The sequence below is a fragment of the Microcebus murinus genome, chromosome 5 (assembly GCF_040939455.1).
Source record: "Microcebus murinus isolate Inina chromosome 5, M.murinus_Inina_mat1.0, whole genome shotgun sequence".
Taxonomy (NCBI): domain Eukaryota; kingdom Metazoa; phylum Chordata; class Mammalia; order Primates; family Cheirogaleidae; genus Microcebus; species Microcebus murinus.
This window is the reverse complement of record NC_134108.1, coordinates 78,540,770-78,565,493: the sequence shown is the minus strand read 5'-3', so window position 1 is coordinate 78,565,493 and position 24,724 is coordinate 78,540,770. Positions and strand designations below refer to the sequence as shown.

The window sequence follows — 24,724 nt, the reverse complement described above, 5'->3', positions numbered from 1 at the left end:
TGAGGTTGCTGTGAGCTAGGCTGACGCTATGGCACTCACTCTAGCCTGGGCAACAAATCGAGACTCTGTCTCAGAAAAAAATAATAATAATAATATGGTAAATATTCATATTCACTATACTTATTGATTTTATACAAAATATATGGATTACTTTTCTAAGATAGTAGTAATGTAAGAATACTTACATAAATAGTAATGTCTCTTCTGATGCTCCTAAAACAATAAAAAAAAAAAATAGTAATGTCTTACACATTTTAGAAAATAGTATAGAAGAGGCTTTTGGTGTTGCTGGGGAAGAATATTATTTTGGATTAAAAATAAATTTTATAAAAACAATGAAATTAAGTTTTGGGGGATTTTAGGGGGTTTTTTGTTTGTATTTTGAAACAGGGTCTTGCTCTGTTGCCCCAGCTAGAGTTCAGTGTCATCATCATAACTCACTGCTTACTGGAGCTCCTGGGCTCTAGTTGATCCTCCCACATCAGCCTCCCAAGTAGCTGGGACCACAGACATGTGCCACCTTACTCAGCTCATGTTTTTTTAGCAATAGGGTCTTTCTATTGCCCAAGCTGGTCTAAAACTCCAGCCTCAAGCAATCCTTCTACCTTATCCTCCTGTCTTGGCCTTCCAAAGTGCTAGGATTACAGAGCCTCCCTGCCTAGCCTTTGTGGGGTTCATGTTTGTTTGTTTTTGTTTTTTCTTAAGACACAAGGTTTTGCTCTGCTGATCATACTGGAGTGCAGTGGCACTGATCATAGCTCATTGCAGCCTGGAACTTCTGGGCTCAGGCAATCCTTCTGCCTCAGCCTTCCAAGTAGCTAGGACTACAGGCTGAAATTCAGTTTTTTGTTTTTTTTTTGAGACAAGAGTCTTGCTTTGTTGCCCAGGCTAGAGTGAGTGCTGTGGCATCAGCCTAGCTCACAGCAACCTCAAACTCCTGGGCTCAAGCAATCAGCCACCCAAGTAGCTGGGACTACAGGCATGTGCCACCATGCCCAGCTAATTTTTTCTACATATATATATATATTAGTTGGCCAATTAATTTCTTTCTATTTATGGTAGAGACAGAGTCTCGCTCTTGCTCAGGCTGGTTTTGAACTCCTGACCTCGAGCAATCCGCCCACCTCGGCCTCCCAGAGTGCTAGGATTATAGGCGTGAGCCATCGCGCCCGGCCTGAAATTCAGTTTTTATTTATTTTATATATTTTTTTTTGGAGACAGTCTCGCTTTGTTGCCCAGACTAGAGTGAGTGCCATGGCGTCAGCCTAGCTCACAGCAACCTCAAACTCCTGGGCTCAAGCAATCCCTCTGCCTCAGCCTCCTGAGTAGCTGGGACTACAGGCATGCGCCACCATGCCTGGTTAATTTTTTCTATATATATTAGTTGGCCAATTAATTTCTTTCTATTTATAGTAGAGATGGGGTCTCGCTCTTTCTCAGGCTGGTCTCGAACTCCTGACCTCAAGCAATCCGCCCACCTCGGCCTCCCAGAGTGCTAGGATTACAGGCATGAGCCACCGTGCCCGGCCTGAAATTCAGTTTTAAAAATGAAAGAACAGGAGGCTTGGCACAATGTCTTCTGTCTGTAATTCTCTCATTTTGGGAGGCTGAGGTAGAAGGATCACTTGAGGTCAGGATTTCAGGATCAACCTACATAGCAAGACCTTGTTTCTACAAAAAAATAAAAAATAAAACAATTAGCTAGATGTAGTCCTTGTGACTCAGAAGGCTGAAGCAGGAGGATCACTTGAGGCCAGGAGTATGAGACCAGTCTGGGCAACATAGCAGACCCTGTCTCTACAAAAAATTAAAAAATTAGCTGGGCATGGTGGGGTTTTGTCTATAGTTCCAGCTACTCTGGAGGCTGAGTTGGGAAGATCCCTTGAGCCCAAGAGTTGGAGGCTGTAGTGAGCTATGGTCACGTCACTGCATTCCAGGCAGCATGGCCAGCAGAGCAAGACCCTGTCTCTAAAAACAGTGAAAGATCAAAGGCAGAGAATATTTTATACCGACCTGTGAAATAAGTTAAATATTAGTAAATATTATTCATTGCTTACACAGTGCCAGACCCTGTATTAAGTGCTTTGTATATATTATCTCATCTTGTAAGTAATAAGAAGTTAGCAGCTAGACTAACTCTAAGATTGGTTACTTCAGCAACCCAGCAATGTTTAGGGAATTCAGACTCTTTCCATATCTCCATTTTGCCAAGCTTAGCTTGTCTGAAGCTAGCTAGCCTCATTTTTGCAAAATGGCTATAGTAGTTCCAGGTATCACATCCAGGTGACAGCTTTCAGCAGATGAAGGATATTTTTCCCTCTTTGTGTCTCTTTAAAGACAGAGAAAAAACATATCCTAGAGACTCCCAGCAGCTCTTCCCTCATGATTTATTGCCCACCCTTAAATCAGACACTGGCAGGTAGGAACATGATCGCCATGATTAGTTACTTCATACCAATAAAGATCTACCCCTAAAGTGAGTTAAAGTCATACTCCACACTCCATGAGCACAAAGCCTCATAGGGAAGGGTATTTACTTAAAAATCGTAATTTTTTTTTTTTTTCAAAGGAAGAAGGAGGAAGATCTACTACAGCTATCATCCCTATTTTCACAGTAGGGAGGCTGAGAAGTAGAAAATTAGGTAATTTGCCATAATCACAGAGGTAATAGGTGATGGATCTAGAAATTGAGCCAGATTTCTTTCTTCCATTCTTCATAATCACATAGTCCATGCTCATAATCACAGCACTGTTCAGCCTGCCTATAGAGACCATAACAACTTTTGGTGGACTTGATGGTGGTAGCAATGAATATGCAGATGTTGACACAATTTTTCTATCCCTCTACCTCCCATAAAACTTTTGAGGTAACCAGATGGGTTTTATTTTATATATATATTTATTTTTTTTTTTTGGAGACAGGATCTTACCTTGTTGCCCAGGCTAGAGTACAGTGGCATGATCACAGCTCACTGCAGCCTCAAACCCCCAAGTTCAAGTGATCCTCCTGCCTCAGCATGCTGAGTAGCTGGGACTACAGGCATATGCCACGAGGCCTGGCTAATCTTAAAAAAATTTTTTTTGAGACAGAGTCTCACTTTTGTTGCCCAGGCTAGAGTGAGTGCCGTGGCGTCAGCCTAACTCACAGCAACCTCAAACTCCTGGGCTCAAGCGATCCTCCTGCCTCAGCCTTCCGAGTAGCTGGGACTACAGGCATGCACCACCATGCCCGGCTAATTTTTTTGTATATATACTTTTAGTTGGTCAATTAATTTCTTATTTTTAGTAGAGACGGGGTCTCGCTCAGGCTGGTTTCGAACTCCCGACCTCGGGCAATCCGCCTGCCTCAGCCTCCCAGAGTGCTAGGATTACAGGTGTGAGCCACCGCGCCCGGCCAAAAATTTTTTGTAGATATTGGGGCCTCATTGTGTTGCCCAGGCTGGTCTCAAACTCCAGGCCTCAAGCGCTTGGCCTCCCAAAATGCTGGGGTTGTAGATGTGAGCAGCTGTGCCCAGCTCTTCATGGATTTAGACTGTTAATAAGATTGGGTTAATATAAAGGGAAAGTGTAAAATATGGTCTCTACTGTCTTTGTAATTTAATTATTTCTGCAAAGTAAGAATTTAGGAAGGTTTCATGAGGATTTGGATGGAAAAGTCCACCTAATGAAGCAGTAAAAATATGCATCAAGGAAAATATTCAAGATAAAGTTCAGGCAGTAGTTTGTCTTCTAGGATGCTCTGAGCAACTTTTGCATCCCATTTGGGACTTTGGGATTTTCATCGTAGTATATGTTTCAAGTTTCTGTTTTTTATCATTTGAAATGATTGTAGTCACCTGTACAAACATTTCCTTATTCTTTTTTTTTTCGAGACAGAGTCTCGCTTTATTGCCCAGGCTAGAGTGAGTGCCATGGCATCAGCCTAGCTCACAGCAACCTCAAACTCCTGTGCTCTAAGCGATCCTACTGCCTCAGCCTCCCAAGTAGCTGGGACTACAGGCATGCACCACCATGCTCGGCTGATTTTTTTCTATATATATTAGTTGGCCAATTAATTTCTTTCTATTTATAGTAGAGAAAGGGTCTCGCTCTTGCTCAGGCTGGTTTCGAACTCCTGACCTCAAACAATCAGCCCGCCTCGGCCTCCCAGAGTGCTCAGATTACAGGCGTGAGCCACCGTGCCTGACCCATTTCCTTATTAAACACCTATATGTGCAAAGTTCTCATAAATTTATTTTGTCTGTGTCTATTCTCTTTAGGTCAGATGTCATGTAATCCTTCCTTTGGTGGCATCGGAAAGGGGCATTTAATGAGAGAAGTGGATGCCTTGGATGGCCTGTGTTCTCGCATCTGTGACCAGTCTGGTATACATTACAAAGTATTAAACCGCCGTAAGGGACCAGCTGTGTGGGGTCTGAGAGCTCAAATTGACAGGAAACTTTATAAACAGAACATGCAGGTAAGAATAGGGCATGAGCAGAGGGAAGATTATGGTGATTGTTTAACTGCTGTGTTTCAACTGGCATTGTCTTTTGACAGAAAGAAATCCTGAATACCCCCCTGCTTACTGTTCAGGAAGGAGCTGTGGAAGATCTTATTCTTACAGAACCAGAGCCCGAACACCCCGGGAAATGCCGTGTCAGTGGTGTTGTTTTGGGTATGTACTGGTTATCAATGGTAATGATAGCATATCGAACTTATGTGAGAAATTCATTTCAGAGCCAAGTATGGAGATGTTTTGCTTATTCCAGGAAATTGTTTTTTGTTTTTTTTTTTTCCTGGATGAGAAAAACTATATAAATAACTATGTTTTCAGAGTTTATCACTTAGTGAGAACTTGTAACCCCAGGATATCTACAAAGCAAGGGCTCCTATCTTGCCGCTGCAGGAAAGCTGGGAATCAGGTGGTGGCCTCCTAGTATGCACTGCCCGTCTCTGCACACGTTAGCAATCAAGTTAATTGAATTCATTGTGGTTTAGAACCAGGCCTCTAGCTCAGGGACGGCTTTGAATGGCCAATTTCTTCCTCCCTTCTCCCCCTCCCGGCTGCCTGTCCTTCTGCCTTGGCTGCCCTGTTTCCCTCCCCTCTGGGTTCCCCAGTCCACACCTCCTCCTCCCTGTTAAAACACCCACCAGCTCTGTAGTTAAGACCCCCTTAAGTTGGAGGAGGCAGAAAGGCAACAACAGTGAGGAAGAAGTTAAGGACGAAGAAGTCAAGACATCTGGAAAGGTCTTTGTCCCAATAGAGCCACCGTATCAGTGCTCTGGGACTTAGACCCTAGCTCGAGCTAGTCAATAAAACTCCTTTTGATGATTAAAAAAAAAAAAAAAAAAAAAGACATCTGGAAAGAATTACCCAGTCCTGGCTTCGAGCAGCCCATTGAACCAGGGACTTGAACTAACCCCAGGCAAAAACTTTTCTCCCAATTTGCACTCCTGGGTTCTGGGGCTTCACTGGGCTTTTTTAAAAATCGATACCAAAAGGTGGCAGGGGAAGACTGAAGCAAAAAGAAAAAAAATGTATACACATCTACCTTGTGAAAAAAGAAAAAAAAGAGAGAAAAAAAATTTAAAAACTGAAAAAACACTCTGTTTTCCTTTTTAAGAGACAGAGTCTTGCCATGTTGCCCAGGTTGGAGTGCAGTGGCCAATCATAGGCCTGATTATGGCACACTACAGCCTTGAACTCCTGGGCTTAGGTGACCTTCCTGGCTCAGTCTCCCAAGTAGCCATACTACATACTCCCACCACTACATTGGCTTCTTTTCATTTTGACATTCATGAAGTTCAAATTCTGGGCTAATTAGTACCATATGAGTATGGAACTTTATAGCCTGCATATTTATGTCTTTTCCACCTGGTCTTTTTTTTTTTTTTGAGACAGAGTCTCACTTTGTTGCCCAGGTTAGAGTGAGTGCCATGGCATCAGCCTAGCTCACAGCAACCTCAATCTCCTGGGCTCAAGCCATCCTTCTGCCTCAGCCTCCAAGTAGCTGGGACTACAAGCATGCACCACCATGCCTGGCTAATTTTTTCTATATATATTTTTAGTTGGTCAATTAATTTTCTATTTTTAGTAGAGACAAGGTCTCGCTCAGGCTGGTTTTGAACTCCCAACCTAGAGCAATCCGCCCGCCTCAGCCTCCCAGAGTGCTAGGATTACAGGCGTGAGCCACCGCGCCCGGCCTCCACCTGGTCTTTGTACTGTAATTTCTATTTTTTCTAGTTCTGACTTTAAATTTTAAAAGTATATTTTACCAGCTTTTTTATTTAAAGGAATTATATATTTTTATATATTTTAACATTCTAAAATTCTGATATACTAATTTTTTATCAAAGTGATACATAAAAATAATTTTTTAAAAAGTTAAATGAAATTTAGAAATTTGTGTGGGAAAACAACTATCTCCCTCCCTGAAGACAGCCACTTTAGCTTTTTAGTTATCACTTCTGGTATATACCTCCATATTTCTAAATAATATGCTTATATTTTTACTTCCTAAATTACAGTCTTAGACATTACCTATTAACTTTTTGTTATGGTAGCTCTCTTTAATCCCCTACTTTTGGCCAGACGTTGTGGCTCATACCTGTAATCCTAGCACTCTGGGAGGCCAAGGCGGTTGGATTGCTCGAGGTCAGGAGTTCGAAACCAGCCTGAGCAAGAGCTAGACCCTGTCTCTACTAAAAATAGAAAGAAATTAATTGACCAACTAAAAATATATATACAAAAAATTAGCCAGGCACGGTGGCTCATGCCTATAGTCCCAGCTACTCGGGAGGCTGAGGCAGGAGAATTGCTTGAGCCCAGGAGTTTGAGGTTGCTGTGAGCTAGGCTGATGCCATGGCACTCACTCTAGCCTGGACAACAAAGTGAGACTCTGTCTCCAAAAAAAAAAAAAAAAAATCCCCTACTTTATTTCCCTCTAACCTTACAATATAATCATACCATAATTTTTGGTTATAAATAATAGTATTTATGTCATTCTGATTATTTAAATATTGTTTACTGCTGATTCAAGTAGTAAATTATGTTTATTTCTTTCATATGCTTCTTTGTTTTGCCTTTGGTTAATAATTGCGTTATTTTATTTATTTTTTATAAACAAGTAAAGGAAAGCTGAAGAATTGTTTTTTATTTTCTTAGTTTTCTATGTATCTGTCCAACTTTTTCATCAGAAATATTGATCAATATTATTTTTCAAAGTTAAATGTCAAGTAATCAGTCAATTCTATTTTTTTTCCTTGATACTTCCTTTTTAGAAACATCAACTTTCATAAGCCCCAACCCCTATCTACTATAATCGGGACAATTGCTTTCTCAGCCTATTTTCTTCTATTATTTTTCTGTGCTCTCTCTGTAACTCCTATCCCTTCCTGGATTGGTCCTCTAGGTTTCTTCTGTTTTTATTTTTTGTCATTTTGCCATACTCTCTTAGATTTCCTCGCCCTCGTCCAAATTCTTCTAGTGAATTTTTTTAAATGTATTATATTTTGTATTTACAGGCAGTCTTTTTTTTTCTGATTGTTTCCTTTTCTTAGCTTCTTGTTCTTAGTTCTTCATCTCAATTCTATATAAGGATTTTAGTTATAGATTAGTTAAGATTTAGTTATAGATTTCTGAAGTTTCCTTCTGATTTATATATTGTTTTCTCCGGATTTCTTTTTTTCTTTTCCCTTTTTAAATTTTTTTATATTATCATTTTTTATTTTTTTATTTTTTTTGCCCATCCATGTACTTGTATCTCTAGATTTCTTTATTCTGTTTGCTTGTTTGGGCTGCTGTCTTCCATGTACACAGCCTTCATCAAATATCTAGGAAACTTTGGTTGTCCATTCACTTTTTTTTTTTTTTTTTTTTTTTTTTGAGACAGAGTCTTACTCTTGCCCAGGCTAGAGTGAGTGCTGTGGCGTCAGCCTAGCTCAGAGCAACCTCAGATTACTGGGCTCAGGCAATCCTCTGCCTCCTGAGTAGCTGGAGTTACAGGCATGCGCCACCATGACCAGCTAATTTTTTCTATATATTTTTAGTTAGCCAATTAATTTCTTTCTATTTTTTAGTAGAGACGGGTCTCACTCTTGCTCAGGTTGGTTTCGAACTCCTGACCTTGAGCAATCTGCACGCCTCCCAGAGTGCTAGGATTACAGGCGTGAGCCATCACGCCCAATCCATTCACATTTTTTTTTTTTTTTTTTTTTGAGACAGAGTCTCGCTTTGTTGCCCAGGCTAGAGTGAGTGCCGTGGCGTCAGCCTAGCTCACAGCAACCTCAAACTCCTGGGCTCAAGCGATCCTTCTGTCTCAGCCTCCCAAGTAGCTGGGACTACAGGCATGTGCCACCATGCCCAGCTAATTTTTTCTATATATATTAGTTGGCCAATTAGTTTCTTTCTATTTATAGTAGAGACGGGGTCTCGCTCTTGCTCAGGCTGGTTTCGAACTCCTGACCTCGAGCAATCCGCCCGCCTCGGCCTCCCAGAGAGCTAGGATTACAGGCGTGAGCCACCGCGCCTGGCCCATTCACATTTTTTAATGAGGCACTAAAGCACTGATTGGAAGATTTGTGCATGCTGTTGATTTTATTGCCTGTCTGATTCTGTAGTGATAACTAAGAATTGAATTGGCCTTTTTGTTGCTGAATTTCCAAATATCGAGGTCTGTTAGTTGCCTATTAGCAATTTGAGGACAAGATGTTAAAAGAGGCTGTGCTGGGAGGCCCAGGCGGGCGGATTGCTTAAGGTCAGGAGTTCAAAACCAGCCTAAGAGAGACCCGTCTCTACTATAAAAATAGAAAGAAATTAATTGGCCAACTAATATATATATATATATAAAAATTAGCCGGGCATGGTGGCGCATGCCTGTAGTCCCAGCTACTCGGGAGGCTGAGGCAGGAGGATTGCTTGAGCCCAGGAGTTTGAGGTTGCTGGTGAGCTAGGCTGAAGCCACAGCACTCACTCTAGCCTGGGCAACAAAGCGAGACTCCATCTCAAAAAAAAAAAAAAAAAGAGGCTGTGCTAGGGTGTGTAATCTTTTAAAATACATACCTTAATTCCCCTGTTTTCATTTTTATTTTATTATATATTTATTAATGCTTTTGAATGAGAAATACATACACATGACAAATAATTTAAAGGGTACAAGAGCAGAAAGAATGAAGTCTCTTTCCTTCACCTTATCCTCTAGCCAACCAGTTTTCTTTCTCAGGACCATTTGCTGGTCCTGGTTTCTTGCATGGTTTTTCTATCTGTGCATATATATATGCCTTCATGCATATGTATACATGTTTTATATTTTGTTCACAAAGTAGCAGCATATTATACATACTGTTGTATACTTTTGCCCCCACTTAACCTGTGTCTGCTTTGCTTTTGGAGACCATGTTTCTTTTTTAAAAGTTTGTGGGCTTATTCTGGTGGTTACCTTAGTAACCATGATTTTCTATGCTTAATTTTCTCTTTCTTCAGTTAAAGTTTATTGACTTCCCTCTGTGAATGATTACTAAATTATGTACTAGCTTTGTTTTCATTTCCTTTCCTTCTCCACCCCACTTCCTTTCTTCTCCAGATTTAATGATTATATTATTTGTACTAGGGTAGACTTTTATTATACCCTTATTTATACTTCTATTACTTGATTTAATATCTTTAAATGCTATTTTGGATTCTGTCTCTATTTTGTAGGCCCAACAATAACAATTTTTTTTTTGTGGTGAAGCATACATAACATAAAATTTACCATTTTAACCCTTTTTAAGTGTACAATTCAGTGCCATTAAGTACGTTCACCATCACCACTAACCATCTCCAGAACTTTGTCACCACTCCAAACTCAAATTGTGTCCCCATTAAACAGTAAGTCTCTGTTGCCTGAAGAATAAACCTCCATTTTCCCGTAAGGTATATCTGTCTAGGGACAATAGCTTAATATAGAGATTTCAACTATTTCTTTCACTTTCAGCCCCAAGTTTCATTCCTTCATTCCTCAGTTCTTATTTTCAGTTCTCCAATTTCTGATCCTTTCTAGGACAAATTAGTTCGTTCTCATTGGTATCTTCTCTTCAGGCACTTGAGTTATAGCTGTCTCCCCTCTGCTAGGTTAGCTGTCATTCTACCAACTACTTTCTATCTTTCAAAAATATGTTGAAGCCGGGTGCGGTGGCTCACGCCTGTAATCCTAGCACTCTGGGAGGCTGAGGCGGGTGGATTGCTCGATGTCAGGAGTTCGAAACCAGCCTGAGCAAGAGCGAGACCCCGTCTCTACTATAAATAGAAATAAATTAATTGGCCAACTAATATATATATAGAAAAAAACTAGCCGGGCATGGTGACACATGCCTGTAGTCCCAGCTACTCGGGAGGCTGAGGCAGTAGGATCACTTGAACCCAGGAGTTTGAGGTTGCTGTGAGCTAGGCTGATGCCATGGCACTCATTCTAGCCTGGGCAAAGTGAGACACTGTCTCAAAACAAACAAACAAACAAACAAAAAAACACCATGTTGGCCAGCCACAGTGGCTCAGGACTGTAATCCTAGCACTTTGGGAGGCCAAGGAGGGAGGATTGCTTGAGGTCAGGAGTTCGAGACCAGCCTGAGCAAGAGCAAGACCCCGTCTCTACTACAAATACAAAGAAAATTAGCCAAGCAACTAAAAATAGAAAAAATTAGCCAGGCATGGTGGTGTGTGCCTGTAGTCTCAGCTACCTGGGAGGCTGAGGCAGGAGGATCGCTTGAGCCCAGGAGTTTGAGGTTGCTGTGAGCTAGGCTGATGCCACGGCACTCTAGCCCAGAGTGAGACTCTGTCTCAGAGAAAAAAAAACAAAAAACATAAACAAAAACCAAATATTATAAAAAGATTCTCAGGTTTCTAAAGATTGAAAGTTTTTCTGTAGTTCTAGAGTAAAATAGTCACATTCCATTTTGATGCATATAACAATTAACGGTTTTACTCTTTTTCTTGTCATTTAGCGGATGGAAGCACAGTAAATGCAGAAAGTGTGATTCTGACTACTGGAACATTTCTGAGGGGCATGATTGTAATTGGATTGGAGAGGCATCCAGCAGGACGGTTAGGGGATCAGCCTTCTATAGGGTTGGCTCAGACTTTGGAGAAGTTGGGGTTTGTGGTGGGAAGGTTGAAGACTGGGACTCCACCCCGCATTGCCAAAGAGTCCATTAATTTCAGCATTCTAGACAAGCATACACCAGATAATCCATCCTTACCATTCAGCTTTGTCAATGAGACAGTGTGGATTAAGGTAAGATAATTTATGAAAACCTGGCTTTACAGCTGATATTTATGACAATTCACAGCAGGAATTAGTCTAACCATTTGTTTTGTTTTTTTCTTTTTTGGCAGCAGTTCACTATTATAGTATCACTATAGCTTGCAGTGCAAAGAAGTAATCTTTAAGAGTAGCTAAATTTGCTATCTGGGTGTTTCTGTATAGTTTTAAATTTCATTACTTTGGAGGGAAGCAGCAGCAAAAAAGAAAATAAATCATTACTTCTATAATTTTACCTATTTTGTAAATTAAGTTTTTTGAAACAATTTTAGACAGAAAATTTGCAAGACTATTACAACAAATCATTGGAAATCACCCATTGTTAATATCTTAACCTTATTTATTTCTCTCTGCGTATGGACATATTGATATATATGGATATATTTAATTTTTAAGACAGTAATATGCACATTTTTATTCTTTTTTCCTGGAATGTTTTTCTTTTCTGGAACATTTGAGAGTAAATTGTAGAGATCATTAGCCTTTACCTCTAAATATTTCAGCCTCGGCTGGGCGCGGTGGCTCACGCTTGTAATTCTAGCACTCTGGGAGGCCGAGGCGGGCGGATTGCTCAAGGTCAGGAGTTCAAAACCAGCCTGAGCGAGACCCCATCTCTAGTATAAAAATAGAAAGAAATTAATTGGCCAACTAATATATATATAAAATATAGCATATAGCATATAGTATATGCTATACTATATAGCATATATAGTAATATATATATATAACTAATATACATAACTATAGTAATATATATATAACTAATATATATATATTTTATATACACATATATATATATAAATTAGCCGGGCCTGGTGGCTCGTGCCTGTGGTCCCAGTGACTCGGGAGGCTGAGGCAGTAGGATTGCTTGAGCCCAGAAGTTTGAGGTTGCTGTGAGCTAGGCTGACACCACAACACTCACTCTAGCCTAGGCAAGAAAGCGAGACTCTGTCTCAAAAAAAAAAAAAAAAAAATTTCAGCCTGTATCTCAACTAAGCACAAAGACATCCTCTTGTAAAACCTCAATGTGGTGATGAAATTTGGAGAATTTAACATTGATACAATGCTGCTATCAAAAACAAAGTCCATAGTCAGATTTGGCTAATTGTCCAGTGTTGTCCAAAGCAACCTTTTCCCCCCTATCTAAGATCATGCATTGCATTATATTTGTCATTTCTTTTTTTTTTTTTTTGAGACTGAGTCTCACTCTGTCACCCTGGGTAGAATGCTATGGCGTCAGCCTCAGCCTAGCTCACAGCTATCTCAAACTCCTGGACTCAAGAGATCCTCCTGCCTCAGCCTCCTGAGTAGCTGGGAATACAGGCATGCACCACCATGCCTGGCTAATTTTTTCTAGTACAGACAGGGCCTTGCTCTTGCTCAGGCTGGTCATGAACTCCTGACCTCAAGCAATCCTCCCTCCTCGGCCTCCCAGAGTGCTAGGATTACAGGTGTGAGCCACTGCGCCCAGCCCCTGTCATTTCTTTTTAATCTCTAATCTGGAACATTCCCTTTATCTTTCATGATAATGACAATTTTTTAAGAGTACAGGCCATTTTGCCTATCTTTTGAGTTTTACAAGATGTGGCCAGGTGTGGTAGCTCACGCCTATAAACCTAGCACTCTTGGAGACTGAGGCAGGAGGATCCCTTGAGGCCAGAAATTTGAGACCAACCTGACCAAGAGTGAAACCCCATCTCTACAAAAAATAGAAAAATTAGTTGGGCATGGTAGCACACACCTCTAGCCCTAGTTACTTGGGAGACTGAGGCAGGAGGATCCCTTGAGCCCAAGAGTTTGAAGTTGCTGTGAGCGACAGTGTTGCCACTGCATTCTAGCCTTGTGACAGAGCAAGACTCTGTCTTAAAAAAAAATATAAAAGGATATTATATGTTTAGGATTGAGGATTAATTATTGATGGTCCTCGTTTCTGGTGAGCGTTATCTGAAGAGTAACTTCAAATATTTTGTTATTTTGAGCAAGTCACTTTTATATTTTGTTTTGGTAAAATGCAAATTATGATAATTTCTTAAGTATATATATTTATTAACTATTGTAAAATTTTAGGTTTACACAAAGTAAGGAAATAGTATAATCAATCCATGTGTCTATCACCCAGCTTCAACAAATAACACTTTGACATTCTTGGTTCATCTTTTCTCCTCAACACTTCTGTTTTTTGCTGAGATTTAAAGCCACAATCCCAGACATCATATCATTTCACTTATAAATATTTTGGTATATGTGTTTAACAGATTGGAACTTTAAAAAAAACACAACACCATTGTCACACCCAACAAAACATAATTTCTTTTTTATATAGAATATTTATTACTTTTTTATTCATTTTTTATTTTTTGCTAAGGTTCAAGCTAAAAACATAATTTCTTAACATCATCTATTATTCAGTGTTCAATTTTCCCTAATTGTTTTAAAATTGTTTTTTACAGTTGTTTTATTTTGAACCAGGAACCAAATAAGGTCGATTGCCTTGGGTGTTGTTTTCTAACAGCTCCTCTCCTTTCTTTTTCTTTTCTTTTTTTTTTTTGGTTAACATTATATTTGGAAGAAATTGAGTCATTTATTGTCTAGAACTTCCCTCATTTTAGATTTGTCTGATACCTTAATCATGTTCTTCTATCTTATTTCCTATAAACTGGTGGTTAGCTTTAGAGGCTTGCTTAGATTTAACTTCATCTTTTGGGTTATTTTTTTTTTTGGCAAGAATACTTCATAAATAATATTGGACATTATGCATAGATTTAATGTGTATTAAAGTAAGTATATATTGTATGAAATTTATTTGAAGAAGCAAACTAGTAGAGAAGGAAACAGTATTGTTTCTGGTTACTGTTTTTTAGCCAGAAGATCAGCTGCCATGTTACTTGACTCACACTAACCCTAGAGTGGATGAGATTGTCCTTGAGAACCTCCACCTTAATAGTCATGTTAAGGAAACTACAAGAGGACCCCGGTAAGGACAAAATGTCAGTGCTCATTTACTTTTAAGGAATGATGTCAACCCTCTTTTGTTTGTTTCAATTTTTAAAATTTCAATGTCTTATTCTAGATACTGTCCCTCCATTGAATCAAAGGTTTTGCGTTTTCCAAACCGTCTACATCAAGTTTGGTTGGAACCTGAAGGAATGGATTCTGACCTTATCTATCCCCAGGGGTTATCTATGACGCTACCAGCTGAGTTACAGGAAAAAATGATCACGTGCATCAGAGGCTTGGAGAAAGCTAAAATGATTCACCCAGGTAAAGAGGGTCACAGCTGCCCTTCAGTGTAACTGAGCCCTGCTTTTAGTGGTCAGGAAGAAGGGCTCAGCTACGGTCATTGTTGCTTAGGGGCTCAGAGGATGAAGCCCAACATCTGTACATTTAAATAATCTTGTTTTTTGGCCGGGCGGGGTGGCTCATGCCTGTAATCCTAGCACTCTGGGAGGCCAAGGCGGGCGGATTGCTCAAGGTCAGGAGTTCGAAACCAGCCTGAGCAAGAGCAAGACCCCGTCTCTACTATAAATAGAAAGAAATTAATTGGCCAACTAATATATATAGAAAAAATTAGCCAGGCATGGTGGCGCATGCATGTAGTCCCAGCTACTCGGGAGGCTGAGACAGTAGGATTGTTTAAGCCCAGGACTTTGAGGTTGCTGTGAGCTAGGCTGACGCGATGGCACTCACTCTAGCTCGGGCAACAAAGCAAGACTGTCTCAAAAATAATAATAATAATCTTGTTTTTGAAGGGCATTTAATGGTAATCTTTGCATCTCTACCTTGAAGCAAATCCAGCTCCTTTTTTACTTATTTTATGCCATTTATTCTTTGGTCAGGCTATGGTGTTCAGTATGATTATTTAGATCCCCGTCAGATCTCTCCTTCCCTCGAGACTCATTTGGTTCAACGGCTCTTCTTTGCTGGACAGATCAATGGCACCACTGGTTATGAGGAAGCTGCAGCTCAAGTAAGAAGTTACTAAAATGTTACTGTAAATCAAGAGGGACTATTTAACTTGTATTCCTCCTTTTAACGTCTGTTAACTATATAAATCTTAACTCATAATTGCAATAGAAGGTGGTTTCTGTTTTAGGGTATATGGACATGGCTTTTGTAAATAATAGGATTTTAAAAATACATGTGGCTGTATTACTCATTTCTGAGCTCCTAGATCTGATGCTATATTTTGATTAGATTATTGCATTGCTTCTGAAGCTTAAAAATTATTTTAATATAACTTTATTAAAAATTATATTATTCCTTGTAAGTGGGGAATTATGTTACTTTTATTTATAAGTGGGAAAAGGCTAGACAATTTTCATGGGTGGGTTTAAAAAAAATATTAGCATACCACCCCCTCCCAGCCTTATCAGGAATGTTAGGTATCCCAGAAAGCAATGAATCATAGCCTGTTAAAGAGGTACATCACCCATATGTATTCTATTTCCAAACATGAATCACATTTTCTATCTCTATTTTATCCCCAATGGGCAGTGCCTGTTTTCTTCCTGTCCCATGCCATTCTTTCCAGCTAGGCTTCTGAATAGGATAGCCCTTTGTTCAAGTCATAATGGCCTTTTTAACATTTCAGTCCTCTTGTAGGGTGTGATAGCTGGAATCAATGCCAGTCTCCGGGTCAGTCGAAAGCCTCCCTTTGTCGTTAGCCGAACGGAAGGCTACATAGGAGTCTTGATTGATGACCTCACCACACTGGGCACCAGCGAACCCTATCGCATGTTTACCAGTCGAGTGGAGTTCCGTTTGTCACTGCGCCCTGATAACGCTGACAGCCGGCTCACGTTTCGAGGTACCTCTTCACTGAGCCCTGCAACCTGGCTTACTCTTCTTTGAAACCTCTTGTTATATTCTCTCTCTCCCTTCCCTAGGGTATAAGGAAGCTGGCTGTGTGTCCCAACAACGATATGAAAGAGCTTCTTGGATGAAGTCTTCTTTAGAAGAAGGCATTTCTGTGTTGAAATCCATTGAGTTTTCAAGCTCTAAATGGAAAAGCTTAATCCCAGAGGCTTCTATAAGTATTACCAGAAGTCTGCCTGTAAGGTAGGCATTTTTAAAATAGACCTTTCTCACTTTTTATAGAAAAATAAGATCACTTGAGAGAGATATTACGTATAGTCCTTTTTTTTTTGTTTTCAGAGATGGGGTGTCACTCTTGCTCAGGCTGGTCTTGAACTCCTGAGCCCAAGCGATCCTCACACCTCAGCCTCCCAGAGTGCTAGGATTGCAGGTGTGAGCCACCTCCCCCAGCCCAGACATTACCTATCGTATCTACCTGCACATTTTAAATGAATATGGCTTCCTTTTGGTGTCTTTTCAAAATCTTTTAGATGCAATTCATTTATTTTTTCAGTATTAAAAAATATATATATAATTTAAAATTTGACATATAATTTCTCTGTGGCTCCCTTGAGTTCTTTTGGTTTTCCTAAGATTTAGAGGGCCCAAACTGAGAAATATAGTTATCTGCTTTCTTTTCTAGGCTCAGAGCAATGGGAGTGATCTCATCTTGTCTGTGAAACACCTTTGATAAAAACAAAGCAGAGTGTTATAAATTCTTTGGACTTACTCAAAGAGTCCCTTGTTGCATTTTAAGTTTTTGTCCTTGTTTTCAACATTCCAGTTATATGGACTCGATGAGTCTAAAGGACATTAATATAGAGCATTTTTCTCCAGAGATATGTACCTAAGGATGTTACATAATTCAAAAATCTGTATATTTTACCATTGATTTTTTCCCATTTGAAAAAATGTAAACTAATTAGGGTAGAAGAAGATGCCCAGAGGGCATAACTACAATTATTGTAGCTTACAAACACTTTATGTACATCACAGTGACACTGGTCTTGCTTATGGTGGCATTGATCTTGTGTATTTTATCCCCTTTTTAACCCCCGTTTTCTTGTGGTAGTTTTTGTGGATTTAAAGATATGCCCATTTTATTTTTTTTTTTTTGAGACAGAGTCTCACTTTGTTGCCCAGGCTAGAGTGAGTGCCATGGCGTCAGCCTAGCTCACAGCAACCTCAAACTCCTGGCTCAAGCAATCCTCCTGCCTCAGCCTCCCGAGTAGCTGGGACTACAGGCATGCGCCACCATGCCCGGCTAATTTTTTGTATATATATTTTTAGTTGGTCAATTAATTTATTTCTATTTTTAGTAGAGACGAGGTCTCGCTCAGGCTGGTTTCGAACTCCTGACCTTGAGCAATCCGCCCGCCTCGGCCTCTCAAAGTGCTAGGATTACAAGCGTGAGCCACCACGCCCGGCCTGATATGCCCATTTTAATGCTGCTCTTTATTATCTCTATCTTTCTAAGTGTTCCCTCCCTAATTAGCAAACTGGCATATGACCTTTTTTAGCTGTCATCTCATCAGGGTGTTTTATCTTTTGTAACTTTTGTCCCATGTTTCCATATTCATGAGGATTTCCTAAAGCACTAGCACCACTGTTACAGTATATTTTTTTTTTCTTTTTTTTTTTTGAGACAGAGTCTCGCCTTGTTTCCTAGGCTAGAGTGAGTGCCGTGGCATCAGCCTAGCTCACAGCAACCTCAAACTCCTGGGCTCAAGCAATCCTGCTGTCTCAGCCTCCTGAGTAGCTGGGACTACAGGCATGTGCCACCATGCCCGGCTAATTTTTTCTATATATATTAGTTGGCCAATTAATTTCTTTCTATTTATAGTAGAGGCGGGGTCTCGCTCTTGCTCAGGCTGGTTTCGACTCCTGACCTGGAGCAATCCGCCCGCCTCGGCCTCCCAGAGTGCTAGGATTACAGGCGTGAGCCACCGTGTCCGGGCTATGGTTATTTTCTGTCCAATGCCTTGAATTTGCCATACACTTTGTAGAGTCTATTAATGCTATAGGCTCATTTTGGTCAAATGAGTACTCATTTATTTTTATGATGCCTGGAAAGTAAGAGGTGCCTGGCATTGTTGTCATTTCATCAACGTTTTCTTTAGTATAAAGCTGGAGAGTGACTGGGCGTAATGGCTCACGCCTGTAATCCTAGCACTCTGGGAGGCGGAGGCAGGAGGATAGCTTGAGCTCAGGAGTTTGAGACCAGCCTGAGCAAAAGCAAGACCCCATCTCTAATTAAAAAAAAAAACAAAACCCATGTGGTAAAAATTGAAATGGAGATTATAGCGCATTAGGTGAAAATATGACTGAAAGAATACTTATTAACTCCTATATCATATTTTTTTAGTGAGAGTTCTAAGATAAGAACTCCTATGGCATTTTAATTTTTATCAGTTTGTTTTACAGAGACTTCAAACATGCTCATAACAGCCTCTTGGTCTTCCTTAGGGAGTTCTGCAAAAGAAAGCAGGAAACCTCACTCATGGTTTCTAGTATGCAAAGGATGACTCATTCACAGGACACTAGGACCTAACATAGTGTAGGTGTAAAAAGCACATTCCCTATGCTTGGGAAATTTGATGGAACACTTGTTAGAGGATATTCTGTCCTTACACAAAAGGGAGGACAAATGGATTATTGACATTCCACCCTTACCAACTACCTAATTCTCCTGATAAGAAGTTAGGGAGAACCAAATAATAAGTCTTATTGAGGTCCTACTGTTTTGCAGATGCTATTACATTTGCTCAGTGTACTTAGAAACAATTAAGAGTATCTTTTCTTATTGATTCTAGATTTGGAATTATTCCATAAATGGATCCTTATGTTAATAAAACTTTTATATATTTGCAGCGCTCTGGATGTTCTGAAGTATGAGGAAGTTGACATGGAGTTATTAGCTAAGGCTGTTCCAGACCCCTTGAAGAAGTACACTAAATGTAGAGAGCTAGCTGCAAGACTGAGAATAGAAGGTAGAAAACAATTTTTTACCTGAGATTCCTATAGCCTATACACTGTCTTGTCTTTTTTTTTTCCTTTTTTTTCTTTATTATTTTTCTTTTCTTTGTATTTTTTTTGAAGGGGATGAGGCCTTTGAGATACACTTTCTTTTCCACTTGTGCAAATTATGAGTAAACAGTAGATCCATTAAGAGTTCTGTGCCAGGCCAGGCGCACCGGCTCACACCTGTAATCCTAGCACTCCGGGAGGCCGAGGTGGGAGATCATTTGAGCTCAGGAGTTCGAAACCAGCCTGAGCAAGAGCGAGACCCGACCAGGCCACGCCTGTAATCCTAGCACTCTGGGAGGCTGAGGCAGGCGGATTGCTCGAGGTCAGGAGTTCAAAACCAGCCTGAGCAAGAGCGAGACCCCGTCTCTACCATAAAAATAGAAAGAAATTAATTGGCCAACTAATATATATATATGTAGAAAAAATTAGCCAGGCATGGTGGCGCATGCCTGTAGTCTCAGCTTCTCGGGAGGCTGAGGCAGGAGGATTGCTTGAGCCCAGGAGATTGAGGTTGCTGTGAGCTAGGCTGACGCCACGGCACTCACTCTAGCCTGGGCAACAAAGTGAGACTTTGTCTCCAAAAAAAAAAAAAAAAAAGAGCAAGACCCCCGTCTCTACCAAAAATAGTAAGAATTTAATTGGACGGCTAAAAAAGATATAGAAAAAAATTAGCTGGGCATGGTGGCGTATGCCTATAGTCCCAGCTACTCAGGAGGCTAAGGCAGAAGGATCGCTTGAGCCCAGGAGTTCGAGGTTCCTGTGAGCTAGGCTGACACCATGGCACTCTAGCCTGGGCAACAAAGTGAGATATGTCTCAAAAAAATAAAAAAAGAGTTCTGTGCCAGGAGGAGCCATTGTTATGGTAGGACCAGCATAGTATTATCCTCTGTGCCATCTGACTGTGGTCGCCAGGTAGCCACATTGCAACACCTGAAGCTTGTTAGAAATGAAGACTCTCAGGCTCCACCTCAGGCCCACTGAATGAGAATCTGCATTTTAACAAGATCCCCAGGTGATTTGAGTGCACATTTCAAGTAAGTGGTACCGAAGAGCTCCTTGTCAAAAACACTTATTTTTAACCTTGAACTTTTTTATGACATTCTCCCCACCTAATGTTCTGGAGTCTCGCTCTGTCACCTTGGCTAGAGTGCCATGGCGTCCTCACAGCAACCTCCTGGGCTCAAGCTATTCTCCTACTTCAGCCTCCTGAGTACAAGGAACTATAGGCACACACTACCATATCCAGCTAATTTCTTTCTATTTTTAGTAGAGATGGGGTCTCACTCTTGCTCAGGCTGGTCTCGAATTCCTGAGCTCAAGCAATTCTCCCATCTCAGCTTCCCAGAGTGCTAGGATTACAGGTATGAGCCACTTTGCCCAGCCCAGAAGCTCTTTGTCAATTGTAAAAGGCTATATAAATGTAAGTTGTTAGTATAATCTAGGTATCATAACATAATTCTAATTTTTTTCACCAGCCACTTATGAATCAGCATTTTTCCAGCAACTACAAGAAATAAAGGAAGTTCAGCGAGATGAAGCTCTCCAGCTGCCAAGAGACCTAGATTATTTGTCTATCAAGGATGTGTCTTTGTCCCAGGAAGTTCGAGAGAAACTACATTTCAGTCGTCCTCAGACGGTAAGAAAACAGGCAGTAGAATAGGAGCAAGTTATAAATATCTGGTGCTTTAATTTTTTAAACCTAGGGTTTGTAATGGTCATATAACTGTATTATTTAATCATAAGAAATTTTACCTTAGATTTTCCTATATCTCTGTGTATGATAGATGTTGATATATCCCTTGAGAGAGGATAAATCTTAGAATAAATAAATAACTGGAAGTCAGAACTTTTTTTTTTTTGAGACAGAATCTCACTTTGTTGCCCAGGCTAGAGTGAGTGCCGTGGTGTCAGCCTAGCTCACAGCAACCTCAAAGTCCTGGGCTCAAGCAATCCTCCTGCCTCAGCCTCCTGAGTAGCTGGGACTACAAGCATGCACCACCATGCCCAGCTAATTTTTTCTATATATATTAGTTGGCCAATTAATTTCTTTCTATTTATAATAGAGATGGGGTTTCACTCTTGCTCAGGCTGGTTTCAAACTCCTGACCTTGAGCAATCCGCCCACCTCGGCCTCCCAGAGGGCTAGGATTACAGGCGTGAGCCACCACGCCCAGCCTTGGAAGACAAAACTTGATTTGATTATAATTATTCTCTTGTCCCAACCATATGCTAAACCATCTATATAAACTAGTATGCATGGCTTAAAAGAAACCACACTGTGTTGAAAGGTAGTAACATATTAGTGGTTTTCAAATCACTACCTGGATCCCTCCCTACAAGTTTCATGGTATTATCTTGGGAGTGAATAGGAAGAGGAAGAGAACCAAAGAGTTCCCCCACCCTGTGTTTCAGCCTACTTGTGTGCATGTGCACATTCGTATGTGTAAACCTTTCATTTATTATATAATATATAGTATTGGGCTTCTAATAAATATTTCAAGACTGATATATAGAGAATATTCATACATTTCCCTGTGCAAATACATTGCAGAAATAACAATACAATTAAAAATGGAGGGTGCTGCCCCACACCACTGGAGATGTTACATTATCTACAGTATACATACCTTATTAGAAAATCATATGACTTCAAGGATTTCAAATAAGGGACTATGGACCTGTATTTGAAGAAAGGAACTCTATTACAGTTTTTCTTAGTTTAATGAAAAGAAAAAGTAGGTACTCTAATATCTGTTAGTCATATGATCTTGCACTAGTCATTTTAACTTCTCTGAGCCTGAGTTTCCTATCTGTAAAATGAAGACATAAATAATAATCACATTTCGGCTGTGCTCGGTGGCTCACGCCTATAATCCTAGCTCTCTGGGAGGCTGAGGCGGGCTGATTACTCAAGGTCAGGAGATCGAAACCAGCCTGAGCAAGACTGAGACCCCATCTCTACTATAAGTAGAACAAAATTAATTGGCCAACTAATATATAGAGAAAAAATTAGCCAGGCATGGTGGTGCATGCCTGTAGTCCCAGCTACTTGGGAGGCTGAGGCAGCAGGATTGCTTGAGCCCAGGAGTTTGAGATTGCTGTGAGCTACGCTGACGCCACAGCACTCACTCTAGTCTGGGCAACAAAGCAGGACTCTGTCTCAAAAAAAAATAATAACAATAATAATAATAATAATCACATTTCCTTTATCTACTTTGCATGGTAATACATTAAGATAATTATGAAGATATTTTACAAACTACACTGCACAGTTTGTTAGTAGGACGAAAATAGATTCAATTTGATATAGCTCGCTTACATTTCTTTTGTGCTTTTAATTCTTAGATTGGGGCTGCTAGTCGTATACCGGGAGTGACACCTGCTGCCATCGTCAATCTGCTCAGATTTGTGAAGACCACTCAGCAGAGACAGGCAGCTATGAATCAATTGCCCAAGACTGACCAATACTTATATGATACAGACAAACTTCAAGAGAGAGAGCTATAGCTTTCATTTCATAGAAGACTTCTAAAAATTGTGAATAATTTAAGCAATACGCAAGTATAGATAAGAGATGAGAACTATTTAGCACCTGTTAAAATAGCTTTACTAGGTTATTATGAGTTTGTCATTAATTTATGATAGAGGACAGAGATTATAATTATGCTTTTTCTGTGTCTGAAAAAACTAGTTGTAAACAATTTATATTCTTTCTCTAAGAAGCTCTAATATGGTTAGCCTGTTCATATATCTTTGTGCAATGTTCATCAAAGAGACATATAGTGAACCTAAAACTAAACCTGAAAACAAAAATCACAAACTTGCACATTTGCCTACTTATAAGGACTTTGCCCATTAAGAGTACTAAATTAATTAAAAGTCTTTGAACCTGTTTTGAAAGTTAGTAATCTTTTGCCTGGTTATACTAGGTTAGGAAGCAATATCAAAGCCCTCAAATTCTTAGGGCTGAAAATTTGAGATGATAAAAAATCATCCAGAATCATTCATCTAATTTCCAGTATTAGAATGTATTATGTAGGATGAAAGTTGACTTCTAAAAAGACTTCTGTACTTCTTCAGGAAATCCTCACCAATAATTATTTTTGAACATTAATGAAAGCCCTATAAAATAGAAATATTGGAAATCACCATTGTTTCCTATCATCCACAATGTGGAAACTTATTTATTTGGTAACTGGTTAAGGGAAAATAAAGTAAAGGTAGTTGTTTTATATCATACAATAAAGATATTTTCTTATGAAACTCATGGCCATGATTTTTTTTTTTTTTTTTTTTTTTTTGAGACAGAGTCTCACTCTTGCCTGGGCTAGAATGCTGTGGTGTATGCCTAGCTCACAGCAACCTCAAACTTGTGGGCTTAAGCGATCCTTCTGCCTCAGCCTCCCAAGTAGCTGGGACTACAGGCATGTGCCACCATGCCCGGCTAATTTTTTCTATATATGTTTTTAGTTAGCCAATTAATTTCTTTCTATTTATAGTAGAGACAGGGTCTCGCTCTTGCTCAAGCTGGTTTTGAACTCCTGACTTTGAGCAATCCTCTTGCCTCGGCCTCCCAGAGTGCTAGGATGACAGGCGTGAGCCACCGGCCATGGCCATGATTTCTTAGCACTAAAGATAGGTCCATAGTAACTGGTGAGTAGTGTTTCCCTGTTTTTAAGCCAGAATTTACAGAAGAGCCATAATAGTGCTGGTACCAAGTGGGATGACCAGCTGTGCCTTTTGCCTGGCCCCTCAGACACCTCAACCTTTCTGGATACACTAGGGGATGAATACAGCCAAATGGGCCATAGAGCCTACTTGTCCTTGGAATGCCAATCCAGATCTCTAGTGTCAGCCTAGGGAGAAGCTCCCGTGTCACCTTCAGGCCAAAGCAGGTACTTAGGGGAGTTCCAACAGTTCCAAAGCCACTTTGGATGTAGATCTATATGTGAAGCCTGATTATGGGTGTGAGGCCTGATTATGGGTGTGAGGCAACCAAGTATCTTGTTGCTATAATTGCATATGGCCACTTGGATGTAGCTCAGTTTTGATGAATTTGTTTCGTTAATTTTAGTCTTTCCAGAAAGTAGTCAGATCAGTAACAAGTAAACAGTATTTGTAGGCCGGGCGCGGTAGCTCGCGCCTGTAATCCTAGCACTCTGGGAGGCCGAGGCAGGTGGATTGCTCCAGGTCAGGAGTTCGAAACCAGCCTAAGCAAGAGCAAGACCCCGTCTCTACTATAAATAGAAATAAATTAATTGGCCAACTAATATATGTAGAAAAAACATTAGCTGGGCATGGTGGTGCATGCCTGTAGTCCCAGCTACTCGGGAGGCTGAGGCAGTAGGATCACTTGAGCCCAGGAGTTTGAGGTTGCTGTGAGCTAGGCTGATGCCTAGCTCTAGCCTGGCAACAAAGTGAGACTCTGTCCCAAAAAAATAAAATAAGTATTTGTAATGTTGGATCATTTAGCAATGATAAATTCTTTTTGATATTTGATTTAGTAATTTCAAAAGGTGGTAACTTTTCTTTTAGTCATTATAGCTACTTCTGGACAAAATTCT

The 24,724-nt window shown here is 40.1% G+C and overlaps 1 protein-coding gene across 2 annotated transcripts in view; it reads left to right on the top strand.

The window, feature by feature from the left end:
- Positions 1-23,419, top strand: part of MTO1 (mitochondrial tRNA translation optimization 1) — a 30,303-nt gene extending 6,884 nt beyond the window's left edge. Inside the window, exons 2-12 of one of the 2 annotated variants that reach the window (XM_076003186.1) lie at positions 4,260-4,459; positions 4,540-4,657; positions 10,963-11,252; positions 14,141-14,253; positions 14,350-14,540; positions 15,116-15,246; positions 15,882-16,086; positions 16,166-16,337; positions 19,005-19,123; positions 20,636-20,796; positions 22,506-23,419. In XM_076003186.1, coding sequence (XP_075859301.1) covers positions 4,260-4,459; positions 4,540-4,657; positions 10,963-11,252; positions 14,141-14,253; positions 14,350-14,540; positions 15,116-15,246; positions 15,882-16,086; positions 16,166-16,337; positions 19,005-19,123; positions 20,636-20,796; positions 22,506-22,667 — 1,862 coding nt within the window. In that variant the 3' untranslated portion in view covers positions 22,668-23,419. Of the gene's footprint in view, positions 1-4,259; positions 4,460-4,539; positions 4,658-10,962; positions 11,253-14,140; positions 14,254-14,349; positions 14,541-15,115; positions 15,247-15,881; positions 16,087-16,165; positions 16,338-19,004; positions 19,124-20,635; positions 20,797-22,505 lie in introns of those variants that run through there. The other variant, XM_020287102.2, reaches the window with a different exon arrangement.
- Positions 23,420-24,724: the final 1,305 nt, after the last annotated feature.